Source organism: Microcebus murinus, chromosome 10 (genome assembly GCF_040939455.1).
Source record: "Microcebus murinus isolate Inina chromosome 10, M.murinus_Inina_mat1.0, whole genome shotgun sequence".
Taxonomy (NCBI): Eukaryota; Metazoa; Chordata; class Mammalia; order Primates; family Cheirogaleidae; genus Microcebus; species Microcebus murinus.
In genome coordinates this window covers 12,456,358-12,472,267 of record NC_134113.1, presented here as the reverse complement: position 1 = coordinate 12,472,267, position 15,910 = coordinate 12,456,358, and the positions used below count along the sequence as shown (strand labels likewise).

The window sequence follows — 15,910 nt, the reverse complement described above, 5'->3', positions numbered from 1 at the left end:
CAAAGTGAGACTCTGTCTCAAAAAAAAAACAACAACAAAAAAAAACAACCATGAGACCACCATCACAATCAAGATAACAGACACATCCAACACCTCCCAGAGTTTCCTGTGTTCGTTTCTTCTTGTTTTGGGTGTTTTTGTTTTGTTTTTGTTTTTGTTTTTTTGAGACAGAGTCTCACTCTGTTGCCCGGGCTAGAGTGCCGGGGCGTCAGCCTAGCTCACGGCAACCTCAATCTCCTGGGCTCAAGCGATCCTCCTGCCTCAGCCTCCTTAGTAGCTGGGACTACAGGCATGCACCACCATGCCCGGCTAATTTTTTCTATACATTTTTAGTTGGCCAATTAATTTCTTTCTATTTTTGGTAGAGACGGGGTCTCGCTCTTGCTCAGGCTGGTTTTGAACTCCTGACCTCGAGCAATCCGCCCGCCTCGGCCTCCCAGAGTGCTAGGATTACAGGCGCGCCTGGCCTTGTTTTGTTTTTGGTGGTAAAAAACACTTAACATGAAATTACCCTCCTAACAAATTTTGAAGTGCACAATATCACGTTGTTAACGGTAGGCACTGAGTTGTAGAGCAGATCTTACTCATCTCGCATAACTGAAACTTTATACCCATTGAGCAACAACTTTCCATTTCCTCCACCCTTCAGCTCCTGGCAACCACTATTGTATTCTGTTTCTATGAGGCTGATTGCTATAAATACCTCACATAAGTGGAATATTGCTGTATCTGCCCTTTTGTAACGGGCTTATTTCATTAGCATAATGTCCTCCAGTTTCGCCCATGTTGTCACAAATTGGCAGGATGTTCTTATTTTTAAGAATGAATAATATCCTTTGTATTAATGTGTATCTATCACGTTTTCTTTATCCATTTCACTGTTGATTGTCAAGTTAGATCTTGAAGAATACGTAGGGGCTTTCTGGGTCAGAGTTGACGAAAGTGGTGGAGCAGGGGGGAGCCGACACGGACAAGGAGATGTGTGCACAAAGGTGTGGACACGTGATGGGGTGCTGCATGCGCGGGGGACAGTGACAGGGTCAGGGGGCTGCAGCCTGGTGTTGAGGGATGTGGAGAATCGAGGGTGGAGAAGGGCCAGGTGCGGTGGCTCACACCTGTAATCCTAGCACACTGGGAGGCCAAGGTGGGGGGATTGCTCAAAGTCAGGAGTTCAAAACGAGCCTGAGTGAGACCCCGTCTCTACTATAAATAGAAAGAAATTAATTGGCCAACTAATATCTATAGAAAAAATTAGCCAGGCATGGTGGTGCATGCCTGTAGTCCCAGCCACTCGGGAGGCTGAGGCAGGAGGATCGCTTGAGCCCAGGAGATTGAGGTTGCTGTGAGCTAGGCAGATGCCATAGCACTCACTCTAGCCTGGGCAACAAAGCTAGACTCTGTCTCAAAAAAAAAAAAAAAAAAAAAGGATGGAGAAGAATTTGAGGCAGACTAAAAAGGCTTGTCCTTTATTTTTTATTTTTTTATTTTATTTTTTTTTTTTTTGAGACAGAGTCTCGCTTGTTGCCCAGGCTAGAGTGAGTGCCGTGGCGTCAGCCTAGCTCACAGCAACCTCAAACTCCTGGGCTCAAGCAATCCTTCTGCCTCAGCCTCCCGAGTAGCTGGGACTACAGGCATGCGCCACCATGCCCGGCTAATTTTATATATATATACACATTAGTTGGCCAATTAATTTCTTTCTATTTTTAGTAGAGACGGGGTCTTGCTCTTGCTCAGGGTGGTTTCGAACTCCTGACCTCGAGCAATCCGCCCGCCTCAGCCTCCCAGAGTGCTAGGATTACAGGCGTGAGCCACCGCGCCGGCTTGGCTTGTCCTTTATTGTGCAGGCAACCTGGAGCTGCTCAAATACCATTAGCTAGAGAGAGGGTATGTTCATCTTCGCTCCGCTTTACCCTGATGGCTACGTGGCATAAACTTGGCAGTGGGGAGGGCCCTGGAAGACCAGGCTCCGATAGGAAGCTACTATAATAGCCAGTGAGGGACGGCACATCTACTGTGGCACATCTATTGCTTTTCATTTGTCCCATGGCCATTAGGGACTCATCTCACATTTCCCACAACACATACATACAAACACACACATACCACACACAGAGATGATAATAAGTTTCTCAAAAGTAGAATCAGAGGGTCATTGCTTCACTACATTATTTGTGATCCCAGAACAGAACCCACTTTGTTTTGTGGAACTACTCCTGCCCTACTGCAGCTTTGCAGTTCTGCCAGGAACTATTCATCACTATACTAAATGATCACATGACCCCATGTCAGCCTATTAGAGTTCTTCCCTAGGATTTTTTTTCCATGGTGCTGGTGTGGGAAAGTACTCTTTCCTCTCTGGTCAAGAGACTGTAAGGATATAAGCCTGGGCTACCTGTGGCTGTAATTCTAGGGACTGCCAGCCTGAGAGAACAGAGCTAAGAAGGAGGGATTTGAATTCCTGGACCCAGTTGTACAGAGGGCCAGCTGCTCTCTAGCTCTGAGTGTGTTTCTTTTTTTTCTTTTTCTTTTCTTTTTTTCTTTTTTTTTTTTTGACACAGAGTCTCACTTTGTTGCCTGGACTAGAGTGCTGGGGCGTCAGCCTAGCTCACAGCAACCTCAACTCCTGGGCTCAAGCGATTCTCCTGCTTCAGCCTCCCAAGTAGCTGGGACTACAGGCATGTGCCTGTAGTTCCCGGCTAATTTTTTCTATATATATTAGTTGGCCAATTAATTTCTTTCTATTTTTAGTAGAGACAGGGTCTCGCTCTTGCTCAGGCTGGTTTCTAACTCCTGACCTCGAGCAATCCGCCCACCTCGGCCTCCCAGAGAGCTAGGATTACAGGTGTGAGCCACCACACCCAGCCTGAGTGTGTTTCTTGTTATTACATGAGCTATACATTTCTGCTTGTCTCTTAAGGTAGTTTTAATTAGGTCCCATCACTTCTAGCCAAAAAACTCTGCCTAATGTATGTGTCCATGACTGCAACCTCTTATCAGACCTAACACAAAGAAGCTGTTGAAAACACAAAGCTAGAAAGGACAGAGCAGGCCAGGCATGGTGGCTCATGCCTATAATCCTGACCACCCTGGGAGGCCGAGGATCACTTGGGGTCAGGAGTTCAAGACCAGCCTGAGCAAGAGTGAGACCGCATCTCTACTAAAAATAGAAAAATTAGCTGGGTGTGGTGGCATGAGCCTATAGTCCCAGCTACTCAGGAGGCTGAAGCAGGAGGCTCGCTTGAGCCCAGGATTTTGAGGTTGCTGTGAGCTAGGCTGATGCCAAGGCACTCTAGCCCAGGCAACAGAATGAGACTCTGTCTTTAAAAAGAAATGCAGAGCAAAGAAAAATGGTCTGAAGGGGATGCCCAAACCAAGCACTACTTAGTCCCCCCCCCCACTGCTGCCATGCACTGGGCAGTTTTACTTGGGCCAGGTGGACCAGAGACAGCCCCACCCTTAGGGAGTGCCAGTCTTCACATATTGCAGATGCCATCCTCAACTCAGCGTGGGACAAGGCATTCTTATTCACAAAGTACACCACAACCAGGCTCCTCTCCATCTCAGGCTACCCAGGGGGGTCTTCCTTTGTCTCTTTCCAAGTTTCAAAAATACAAAAGAACTATGATAAGATATTCAACAGAGAATACTTTCCCATCTAAGTCCAGAGGAAGGACTTGAATCCATTCAAGGAGCTATGACCTCCTGGTCCCCACCACCAGCCCACCTCTGGCTGAGCTAGCCTACCCAACCACTATTTTAAACAACAGTCCATTCCTATCCCCATCCCCTCCTGGTACTCTTTTATCCTACCCAGCATCATCTTTCTCCACCTATGACCATCAACTAATGTAGTATCTATGTTTTAATTGCTTTGCCCCCAACCCAACTAGAATGTAAGCTCCACAGGATCAAGGACTCTTGATTTTGTTCACTGTTCTATTCTCAACATCTACGGCAGTGCCTGGTACGTGCTGTGTTTTCAATAAATATTTGTTAAATGAACAAATGCATGAGCAGTGGTCCAAGACTGGGTGCAAGTTAATGGCATTTTGTGACTGAGAGAGTAGGCTGGGGAGCGATCTGACTTCAGGTATACGGGAGTTTAAGATGAAAAAGGACTTGATATGCCTCATCCTCAGGTGGGATGAAAAGGAAATTGGACAAATGGGACTCAAGGGACACTCAGGTCCAAGCTCATGGCACACCAGATGGACAGCTACTGTTCTTGCCTACCTAGCATCCATTCACATTTCTGACAATAACCCCTGATTTTCCTTGTATCTACCCCTACCCTACTTTTGGAGGTGAGCATGTGACAATTTAGCCAATCAGCATACCCTACACCTTTGCTCATAGTGACTGCTTTCTGTTTGGACACACAATCCAATTCAGGCAATAAAAATCAATCCCCCAAAAGTCAAAAGACTTTTGCCAAAGCAAATGGGAAAAAGAAACTTCTTCCCCAGGAACACTACTAGCAGTAAAGAAGATGAAGTAGGAGCTGTTGGAGTCACCACCTGCATGTGAGAATAAAACCAACTCAGCGGAAAGTACCACAGAGAGATGTCAAAGGACCAGCTTGACTCCCTCCCTCAATCCAGCCATGCTGGAAGGTACTAGAAATTTCAATCATGTGAGCCAATAAATTCCCCTTTTCTGGTAAACTATGTTAAATTGGGTTTGTGTCACTTACAACTAAAAACATCCTGACCAATACATCCTGGGTACTGAAGAACAAAAAGAAAATACATTCTTAAGGCTCTTAAATACCTAGAAAGGAAGCCAGCCATCAGCCAAGGTGTCCCAGAAACGCAATCTATTATAACATCTTTTGGAGAAACTCATTGCCTATTTTTTTGGTGAGCAGGATGGGGGGCTAATGAGAAGGTAGCTGGGGTGCTAGTTTTATTTATTATTTGCAGTGTCACTGGAAAAGAAGTCAAAGTCTGTAAAATAATTTTTTTTTTTTTTTTGAGACAGAGTCTAGCTTTGTTGCCCAGGCTAGAGTGAGTGCCCTGGCGTCAGCCTAGCTCACAGCAACCTCAAACTCCTGGGCTCAAGCAATCCTCCTGCCTCAGCCTCCCAAGTAGCTGGGACTACAGGCATTCGCCACCATGCCCGGCTAATTTTTTGTATATATTAGTTGGCCAATTAATTTCTTTCTATTTATAGTAGAGACGGGGTCTCGCTCTTGCTCAGGCTGGTTTCGAACTCCTGACCTTGAGCAATCCGCCCGCCTCGGCCTCCCAGAGAGCTAGGATTACAGGCGTGAGCCACCGCGCCCGGCCTGTAAAATAATTTTAAAGAGATTCATTCTGAGCCAAATTTGAGGACCATGACCTGAGCCAAGCCCAAGAAGCTTTGAGCAAGTGGACTCGCTGTGGTTGGGTTACAGTTTGGTTTTATACAGTTCAGGCAGACAGAGGTTACAGGTAAAGTCATAAATCAATGCGTGGAAGGTATACATTGGTTTGGCGTGAAAAGGTGGGCCATGGGAGGGGGGCAGCTTACAGGTTATAGGTAGGTTTAAAGATTCTTTGACTTGTAATTGGTCAGGAAGCTTTGTATAAAGACTTGGAATGTGTTATGATAGGGAGCTCTGTTGTGTAAATTGAGGGCCTGCAGGTTTGTCTTGCATACCCATCAGGCCTGTTAAAGGGTTACAAAGGATGGTCTCCAAGAAGGGAAGGAGGCATGAAGAGGCACGACTGACCTCCCTCCTCGAGGCAGGAAATTTAGTTTTAAGATTTTCCCTTAGGTTAGAGGGTGTCCATTCAGTCAGCTGGTGGGGGGGAGCCTTAAGATTTTATTTTAATTCACAGCAGTTACATTTTGGGAATAAATTCAGCAACATTGCCTCGGGTGTTTTAACATCTCAGCATCTCACCAGCTATTAAACAGAATCCAAGCAAATTGCAGAGGGGGAGAGACCATGGCATGGCAAAAAGAGCACAGAACCAAGAGTCCAACAATCTGGCTTCTAATCCTTATCTGATCACCAATCAGCAATGTGATCTGAGACAAATCACCTTGCTTCTCTTGGTCTCAGGACTACATCATCTTCAAGCACGAATCTAATTCTGCAATGGAAAGCCCACTAGGACAGGGGTTCTTAATCTTTGATGGGGCCTGAGCCCCAGAAAAACGCACATGTGCACAAGCACATGATTTTGCATAGAGTTTCATGAGGCTCATAACTCTAGAAGCCAATCCCCATCTCTAACCTCTCTACTTTACAGTAACTAAGACACCAGTTTCTACTTGGACTACTCCAGTCACAGGAAGCTCACTAACCATAAGGCAGCCCATTATACTATTAAACTGTGCTAGAAAAAAAAGTTCTTCATATTTAACCAAATTCTGCACATTGTAATTTCTACCCATTGGTCCAGGTTCTCTACAAAAAATCAGCAAAATCCACAAGTCAGAAAGATAGGGTTCTCTCCTGTTTATGACATCTCTTCAACTCTCCAAAGACTGTTTCTAAATTTTAAATGAAAAAAATTTATGGGAGAGGAATGTAGAAGATTCACCAAATTATTTCACAGTGCATTGTTACAAAGATAAAGTCTCCCACCTTACCCCAGATATGCCAAACATTCAAATGCAGGTGCTAAATTCCAAATAATCACCACCGCTATTAATTAATCTGGATGGATCTAGGTTTTGCAAAGAGGGGAATTACTGCATAAAAATATGTTGAAGGAAACAGCACAGTGTTTGGGGAAAAGCACTGCATCGGGAATTAGAAGATTTGGAGTAGCACCCTGGCTCGCAACGTCGGCCAAGTCACTTAACCTCTGTGAGCCTGTTTCTCTTCTGCAAATTGTGACAAAACCGACCTCACAGAGATGCTGAGAGGATTAAATGATATAATATTCGCAAAGCTTCTAGTCCAAGCCTGGCACATAACAAATTCTCACTAAATACTAGCTCTGGTTCTAAGCAAGCTGAGTTTCATTCGATGCGTTCGGCGCTCTTTCTCGAACGGGATTCCCCCTCCTGAGCTGGAGTCTGCGCTCTGCGCTCGACTGAGGCTCCCTGGCGGCTCGCGCTTTTCTCTCCTTCTCCAAGATGGCGGCCGTCGGCGGCGCTGAGGCGGGATCCGGCCGAGCCGAGTGAAGGTAGCGGTGAGCGGAGCCCCCACGAGGCCGGGCTGGGCCCCCACCCAGAGGCGGCGGCAGCCCCGCCCTGCTGCCACCCGCCGCCCTGGGCCCGCGACACCTCCTCGGGGACGCCCCAGGCCCGTCGCGGCCTAGCCCAGCGGCCGAGCCGGGGACTGGAGTAGCGGCCGCAGCCGCCCCCGGGAAGGGGCTGGAGCGGGCCGAAGAAGGAAGGCGGGCGGGAGCTGTTCAAATGGGGAAGGCGGGAAAGCTGCGGGGCCGGGAGGGGGCGTGCGGCCGCCCCGGGGGCCTGCGGGCCGGGGCCGCCCCTCCCCCTGCCCGGACCGTCTCCGCCCTCGGGGGCGCCGTGCGGCCGCCGGGGACGCGGGAAGCCGCGTCTGGGCAGAGTTGCAGCTTCGGACGCGGGATGCGGGGGTCCCTGGGGCTGTCAGGGGGACAGGGCTCCGCGGCCGCGCCGACGGGAGGGCTGGGGCCTCGGCTGGCAGGAGAGGATACGGGGAGCTTTCTTTTTTTCCTCTTCACAGAGCTTTGTCGAACTAGCTGTTGCTGCAAAACTGCCGGGAGAATCCCATTGGTTTGCCGTGGGGGCCATAAAAATGGTGGTCCTGGGGACTGTTTGTGTAAATAACCTGGTATTGTGTGTATTCTTTGCGTGCGGTCCAGTTTGAACGTACCTTCGTAGTGGGATTCGTTTCCATACAGGCCCATCTTCTTTCCACAACTACTACTTGTAGATTCACTTTATATCGTGCGAAAAAGGAGAAAATTTCCCTCCCTTCTTTCTGATGGCTAAACTGGTGGCTGATTATATTCCCTCATAGCAGAATAAATAAAAAAAACTTTATCCCAAATAAAGCCTGTTGATTGGACAAGGCTTGTCAAGATTTCTGTTGCTGGTCTATGGAAATGTGTGTTGTCAGCCGATCTGTGCGGTGGTCGTGGTTCCGCTTAATTGCACTGCAATGAGAGGATTCAATCCCCATCCCAGGCTGTCGGGATCCCTGCAGCTTCCAGAGCTGGCAGGGGCTGTGAGTGCTGCACATAGGTAGGTCCCTGGAGAAGGGAGTGGCAAGAGAATTCGGAGTCGCTGTGTTCAGAGATTGGAGGAAACCTCAAGAAAATTGAGAAGACATCGCATCACCTGCTCAAATACTAGAAGTAACAATAACAACAAAATTTCAGAAACTGGCAACAGCTGGATGTGCGTCTTCCTTTACCTGCACTGACGGGCAGTTTGAGTTCTTGAAAGGCATGCAGGAAGAAGAGAACTTGGAATCTTGGGCAAAGCTGTCATCCTGGACTAGACTTGGATTTCAGGGTTTCTCTTGTTGCCCACTTTATGAGACTTAGTTTGTTTCCTTTTTTTCAATACTTATTTACATTATTGGATGAAGAAGATTGTTAATGATTGCTACAGCTCAGATTACCTCAAAAAACCACCTTCTGAAACTTTTTTCAGTATAGAGTTCAAAGTACTCTATTTGATAATTTTAGATCATCAGATCCCTAATTGCTTTGATCACCCTGAAGGCCTATGCCTTAACATAACTTGTATATTTATCTACAAGTGCAAAAGGAACTCTGCCTCCCCTTTTTCGTATCCTGAAGAAAAATCCCAGAAGAACCAGTTAACAGTTTGCACATTTCATAGGTATACATTTTTATGATGCATATTTCTTCCACGAACAATATTAAATAATGAACTTTTAATAATGTTGTCATATCTTAGCACATTGAGACAGACAAAATTATCCCTGCCTCTTGAAATTGACAACATTGAATTTTATCAACTCCAAAATTATGGAATTCAGAATGGGTTTAACACCTGTTTTACATTTGCCAACATTTGATGTCATTATGACCTCTGTTTTTTAACATGAAAATCAAACCTGATATTTTTCATTTTCATTAATCCTCATAATCTGCTTCCTACCCCTGAACTCTGAATTTATCGTGGATAATATTCAAGACCTAGAAGGAATATCAGGAGTTCATCTGATCTTTTATAAATGTTGCCTAAATTCTGCCTTTCTTTCACACTGTTGCTTGAGACTTCTTTACCTGGTATCATCTTTGTTCTATGAGTCAGCAACTAAAACTAACCCCTGAACTGCAATAATACCCTGATTTTAAAGAACCTAGAAATTCGGAGCCCGTCAGTTTGCCCAAGCTATGATATAGTCCATTGTGTTTAATTTTAGTTTTTCAAGCTCTCGGCTGCCCCAGTTCTTTAGTGAATTGGACTAATCTTGAAGCCTCATTCGTTTTTTTTCTTCAGGTTGTTTAATCCTGTAATTTATAGACTGCTCTTCAGTGTTTTTAAGAAAATTGGAACAGTAGTGAGCCTAACTCTAATACATAATGCTAACACCAGCACATTTTCTGTGTTGGCTTGTGCTTCTGAGGAGCAGTTCATAATTTTCTATTCTCTCTCACAACTTTTTAAATCCACTATTTGTTTTTTAAAGCAGTCAGTTATGAGACCATGAGTGCTTTTCCATAATATAGTAAGTCACAGTCATTTTCTTTCTTATACTGTGTTCAGAGGGACTTATTTCTATTCTGTTAAATTGCTTAGCTCTGTTTTATGTTGGTTTTGATGTTACCACAGGGAAGCCCTGCTTATAAGTCTCAGGACCTGTCTTTGCTTACATTTAAAAGTGCATTTTGTTGTTGTCAACAGATCAATGGCTATATTTATGACACTGAATTTTTAAGATTTTTGCCATTATTTCTCAAACATTCTTTGCCAAAATTCATTTGGCACGAAAAGCATTTGACTTGAGGTCTCTAGTTGTGGTAGTTCTTGGCATTATCAATCTATGAAAACCAACATAATCTGTATGTTTTTCTTATTAACTCAATATTTTAGTACCAGTGAAAAGATAAAACTGTTTTCAAATGAATGAATATAATTCCCTATATGACAGTCCCCTTCCCCTGCCTGCACCCCTTTTAGAGTTAGCACCACTTGAGTGGAAAGGGGAGAACAGCAGTTTCCATTTAAGACAGTTAAATGCTGGGACTTGAAAACTGGCTACATTATGTATCTTGCCTCCTCGTGTTTTTACCTGGGGCCTGACTTTATATCCCCGTTGTGTCCTATGAAAAAGCCCTTGAGCAGGCACTTCTCCATTTACCTTTAAAATAATCCAGTTAATGTAGTTTCTTTACTTTATTCTAGCTTCTCTTACCTTGACCAAGGCCATTCTTCATTTCACTTCTCAGGAACCTGGAGAAATGCTTTTTTAATGTTTCTTTTCTTAATTCTTACTTGTAAATTATTCTCGGTGATACTACTTTTTCTTTTTTCAACTCAGACCTACCTGTGCATTGCATTTTATCTGATTCGTGCGAATAAGTCTTTGCTTTTTGTTTTTTTAAATGTAACTGTTATTATGAAAGTTTCCCTTGTTAATCAAATTCATGTTTTCTTTCACAAAAGTTTCATACTTCAGTACTGTCCACACATACCTGAAGGGATTAGTAATGTATAATTACAGTGTCCTTCAGTATTTCTAAATCCCATTATAATAATGACGGTAAAATAAAACTAAGTGACCAATCAGATTATCTTTTAAGCATATAACTAACTGGATGAGAACATTTCCAAAATATTTAATATGTAATTTTTAAAGTTCCTGCAGAACTTGTGACATTGCTTGTCCATAAAGTATTTGAAGAACTTTACAGTGCAGTTTCCTATAGCATTGTCATCTTCAAAGTCAAAGTTTACAAAAGACATGTAAACTTGAATGCCAAATAATTTTTCTAATTTTAATACATTATTTAGGATATTTAAATTATAATACTTCTTATTTTCAAAGAGCTTAATAATCATAAAAATTTCATAACCAATGAAAAATGATAATTTTCTCTGTTTTTACCTGGCCTTTAAGAAAGGCTTGTTAGTGGTGAAAGCAGAGTACTAACTTACAAACTAATGTAAGCAGTGTATCTATTTTTATAATTCTATAAATTTAAGTAAGTTCTTATAGCCAAACAAAATACATACAAAAGAAATTATGCTGTAAAGTCTTAATATCCGTTTGCTGTTATCAACATTTTTGTTTAAACTGCAATGTAATAGATTTTATCATTTCACCAGTCAAATTGGTAGGATTTTGTGGTCTTCAAGTGTTTGGTGTAATCTGTCTTCCTCTACATCTTGCTTTACCTTTGCATTTTGTAACCGTGGTTGAATGAACCTATCCCTCTGACTTAATGTCAGTTTTTACCTAGTCCTGTTGGCATTTCAGAAATTCTCATTAATTTTGAAAATATTTTTTATATAGGAGGTATTTTATATACTTCCCCAAATGACAACCTTAATTCATGACTGAAATCTAATTAAGCCTAGCATACTTCCTGCAGTTTCAACCCCAATATATTTACAAACAGAATGAGGAGGTGACAAGATACTCCTCTATTTCTTGCTGCCTTTCCAGTCGGCCCTTGGATCACTACGCATTTTCATCTGGAAGGTTGCTTCTCCACAGTGATTTCGCATTACAGGAGGGTTTTCCTTCTTTGTTTCTCAGACCTGGTCCTGTAGACGGGAAGGAGCCTGGACACAGTGACACATTCTCAAAGGCCTTGCAGGACCACCATGGCTTATGATGACTCCGTGAAGAAAGAAGGTATGACCCCTTAATCTGAGAAGCATTCCAAAGGGGGTATCCTCTTCAATCCTTGCAGCCCATGGATATAGAGACCAGGACTGGGCATCACAGCCTGGACTCCCAAGTGATGGTCCAGAGCACTATTATGACACTCAGCCTCCACGTCATCCCCAGATTGGGCCCATGGAAACGAAAACCAGGACAGGGGTTCCAACACGAGAGTCTGAAACATGAGTCTCTTAGTTTACTGGGATGATCCCCTGCAGCACTCTTGGTCCTTGCCAGCTCCAGTGTGCAGGAGTGTGGGGATAGGAATCATATACTGGACTCCCACAGAGCAGCACAGCACATGAATCCTCATTCTTTTCAGCCTTACCTCTGCAAGTCTGTGTCCACCTGCCAAATCACAGCTAAGAAACTATGTCTGAGGATGCACATGGAAGCTTTGCATAGCGTGGAAGCATTGTTTCTTCAGGTTTGATTCTTGTATTTGCAGCCAGGTCATCAAGAAATACTCTGTCCCCTTGAGTCTAGCCCTGTATTTCAGTGGACTTATTGGAACATTATTCTGATTGGGTAATAGAGGGGCTATTGCATTATATGCATGGTAATTGGTTATTACTTACTTTCTTATTTCCTTTCCCAAATGAACCTGTGCTTCTCAGATTGCTTTGATGGTGATCACACCTTTGAGGACATAGGACTTGCAGCTGGCCGAAGCCAACGAGAAAAGAAACGTTCTTATAAAGATTTTTTAAGGGAAGAGGAAGAAATTGCTGCTCAGGTCAGGAATTCTTCCAAGAAGAAGTTAAAGGTAAATCCCAAACATTTGAATTAGGAAAGTTTTAAACTATTGCTTACCATATTTCCTAATATTTGAAGAAGGAAGTGTCATTTAAAAACTTTAGAAAAAAATAAATAAAAGATTGTTCCATTCTGTTTTTATTTCTTGCACTTTGTTTTCCAAAGTCAAATATCATCAAAGAACAAGAGTGCTTCCAAACTACTCTTGCCTTGTCATCTTAGTATTGGTTAATTCTTCCCTGTCTGATTGCAGGATAGTGAATTTTACTTCTTGGGGACGGACACGCACAAGAAGAAGAGGAAGCACTCCTCTGATGATTATTACTATGGAGGTAAGAATGGAAAGGGGCAACAGGTGGGATAAACACATCACTGGTTCTTGGAGTCGGGGTAGGGGAAAGGGATCCAGATGTTGCTGACTCAGTGGCCTATTTAACAGGACAGTGGTTCTTGTTCTGAGTGCCGGTAAACCAGTGTGAAGGAGGAGAGAGGTGGAGGGCTGGTATTTTGGAGGATTCAGCATAGAAGAACAGTCTTCATTTGTGATACACCAGGTACCAGGTTCCTTCTCCCCCCAATCATCCACTTATCTTGTGCCCATTGTTATCTAGCGTCCCTGTTGCCATGTGTAGTCCTTAGGCCCTCTGGCCTGCACCTGTGGGTCACTTCTCAACCAGTGTATATCCACTCACAGAACCAGTTTTCTTAGCTGTGTTATGCACATAGCTGATGAGACTAAACTTTTATCAGAATGGGTTTGTCCTGAACACAGAAACAAATGATACTCTGTCTGCAATCTAAATTGTAACTCCCTATAATCCCACAGCTATAGTCCATTCTGGGTATGCTCTCTGGTTGCTTCTGAAGACTCAGTGAAGAAAAACAACTTTAGTGGCAAGAACTGTCTCCAGGGTCAGAGGCAAAGTATATCAAGCCAAGAAGCACATGGGCATCATCTCTGAATGTTAGGATCAGTTAAAGGATCTCCCTTCAAATCGTTCCTATTAGCCTCTTCCTTTTGTTAGGTGGGTGTTTTTGGTGAGAGAGGAAATGTGTAAGAAGTTGCTCCCTGTCATATTGACAGTACTTCTCTTGATTATTTCTAGACATTTCGTCTTTGGAGTCGTCACAGAAGAAAAAGAAAAAGTCCAGCCCACAACCTACTGATACAGCCATGGACCTATTAAGAGCTATCACTTCCCCACTGGCACCTGGCTCCAAATCCTCCAAAAAGACAGGGGAGAAATCCTCTAGCTCTTCAAGCCATTCGGAGAGTAGAAAGGAACACCACAGAAAGAAAGTAAGCGGAAGCAGTGGGGAACTATCCCTGGAGGATGGTGGCTCCCACAAATCCAAAAAAATGAAACCGCTCTATGTGAACACAGAGACACTGACCCTTCGAGAGCCTGATGGTTTAAAGATGAAACTTATTCTTTCACCAAAGGAGAAGGGAAGCAGCTCAGTTGATGAGGAGTCTTTTCAACATCCCTCTCAACAAGCGACTGTGAAAAGATGCTCAAAGAAATCAGCTCGGGATGAGCAAGGTGCTTTACTCCTAGGACACGAGCTACAGAGCTTTCTGAGAACAGCCCGGAAAAAGCACAAGTCATCCTCAGACCCACGTTCATCCCCTGGCCCTGAAGGCTGTGGGTCTGACGCCTCCCAGTTCCCAGAATCCCACAGTGCTAACCTTGACTTTTCAGGGCTTGAGCCTATTCTAGTAGAATCAGACTCATCCTCTGGTGGGGAACTAGAGGCTGGGGAGTTAGTGATAGATGATTCTTACCGGGAAATAAAGAAGAAAAAGAAGTCAAAGAAGAGCAAAAAGAAAAAGGACAAGGAAAAACACAAAGAGAAGCGACACTCCAAGTCCAAGAGAAGTTCAGGACTTTCTGCCACAGCAGCAGCTGGGGGAGAGGTCACAATGACACCTGCCCCTCCTCCAGCCATCCCATATGCTGGAACGCCTGCCCCTCCCCCTCCACTTCCTGCCCTCCACACTGACGGGCATAGTGAGAAGAAAAAGAAGAAAGAAGAGAAGGACAAAGAGCGAGAGAGGGGAGAAAAGGTAATACATTTTTTAAACTGTGGTGGAGGTAAGAGATGAAGCAGGGGTTCTTCCTAGAATAGTAAGTAGATTTGGGAGTTAAACAATTGAGGTGAACCATTGGGAATTTAACATGGTCAGGGAGATCGGTTGGAATGATATAAAGTATTAGCAATGGTTGAGTCTGCCTGGTACAAAAATAGGAGCAATCTTAATTATTCATGGATTTTCTTAATAGAGTTATTCTCCCATAGTGCCAAGTATGGGTTTAGGTATACCATTGCTTGTTCTAACTGGTTCTTAGAACTCCTAGCAGCTAAACCCAATTTCTTTCACTTAGCAGCACTGTTGCCTGGGGCAGTTGGGATAGTATTAAAGGTGTTCTTTGAGTCCATTTTGAAAAATAGATTATCAAAATTGGTAGAATAACAAACAATCAAATAACAGAATAAGCTAATGGCTTTCCACTAACTGGAGTTGGCTACTACCTAGAATTCTTTTTAATGTCAAATGTGTGTTCTTTCACCATCTGAGTGCTTGTGTATGGTATGCGAAGCTCAATGCTATGGGTAGCTCAATGCTATGGGTAGTGCCGGGAAGTGCAAATATGAGCAGGGACATAGTTTCTTTACCATAGCTCTCTGATGAATAGAGAGAGAGGAATGTCAATGGAAAAAGCCAAAACTGTAAAATAAAGAGATTTTTTTTCTGAGCCAAATTTGAGGATCCTGACCTGGAGCCACACCCAAGAAGCCTTGAGCAAGTGGACTCGGTGTGGCTGGGTTATGGTTTGGTTTTATTTTATTTATTTATTTTTCTTTTTAATTTTTTTATATTTTTTATTTGTTGTTTTTTTTTTTTTTACTACAGGGAAACGGTTTTACAGGTAAAGTCATAAATAAATATGTGGAAGGCATACACTGGTTTGGCCAGAAAAGCTGGGCCATCTTTAAGGGGGAGGGACTTATAGGTTATAGGTGGGTTTAAAGATTCTTTGATTTGTAATTGGTTAAAGACATGAAGCTTTGTCTAAAGGCTTGGAATGTTTTAAGATAAGGAGCTGTCAATCAGAGATAAGCCACTGAGACATATGTTTGTTGTGTAAATTGAGAGCCTGCAGATTTCTTTTGCATTCCCTTAGGCCTGTTAATGGGTTACAAAGGATGTCTCCAGGAAGGGAGGAGGGGGCATAATGAGGTGTATAAAAGGTGTTCATTAGTCCATTTTAAAAAATAGATTGTCAAAATTGGTAGAATAATGAACAAAATAACAGAATAAGCTAATGGCTTTCCACTAACTGGAGTTGGCTACTA

General features: G+C 43.5%; 1 protein-coding gene across 6 annotated transcripts in view; it reads left to right on the top strand.

The window, feature by feature from the left end:
- The first annotated feature begins 7,031 nt into the window (after nt 1-7,031).
- HMGXB4 (HMG-box containing 4) overlaps nt 7,032-15,910 on the top strand; it is a 36,824-nt gene continuing 27,945 nt past the window's right edge. The window contains exons 1-5 of one of the 6 annotated variants that reach the window (XM_012787047.3): nt 7,032-7,124; nt 12,412-12,560; nt 12,804-12,882; nt 12,990-13,104; nt 13,657-14,618. In XM_012787047.3, coding sequence (XP_012642501.1) covers nt 13,725-14,618 — 894 coding nt within the window. In that variant the 5' untranslated portion in view covers nt 7,032-7,124; nt 12,412-12,560; nt 12,804-12,882; nt 12,990-13,104; nt 13,657-13,724. Of the gene's footprint in view, nt 7,131-11,665; nt 11,765-12,411; nt 12,561-12,803; nt 12,883-12,989; nt 13,105-13,656; nt 14,619-15,910 lie in introns of all 6 variants that reach the window. The other 5 variants (XM_012787041.3, XM_076007051.1, XM_012787042.3 and 2 more) reach the window with 5 other exon arrangements.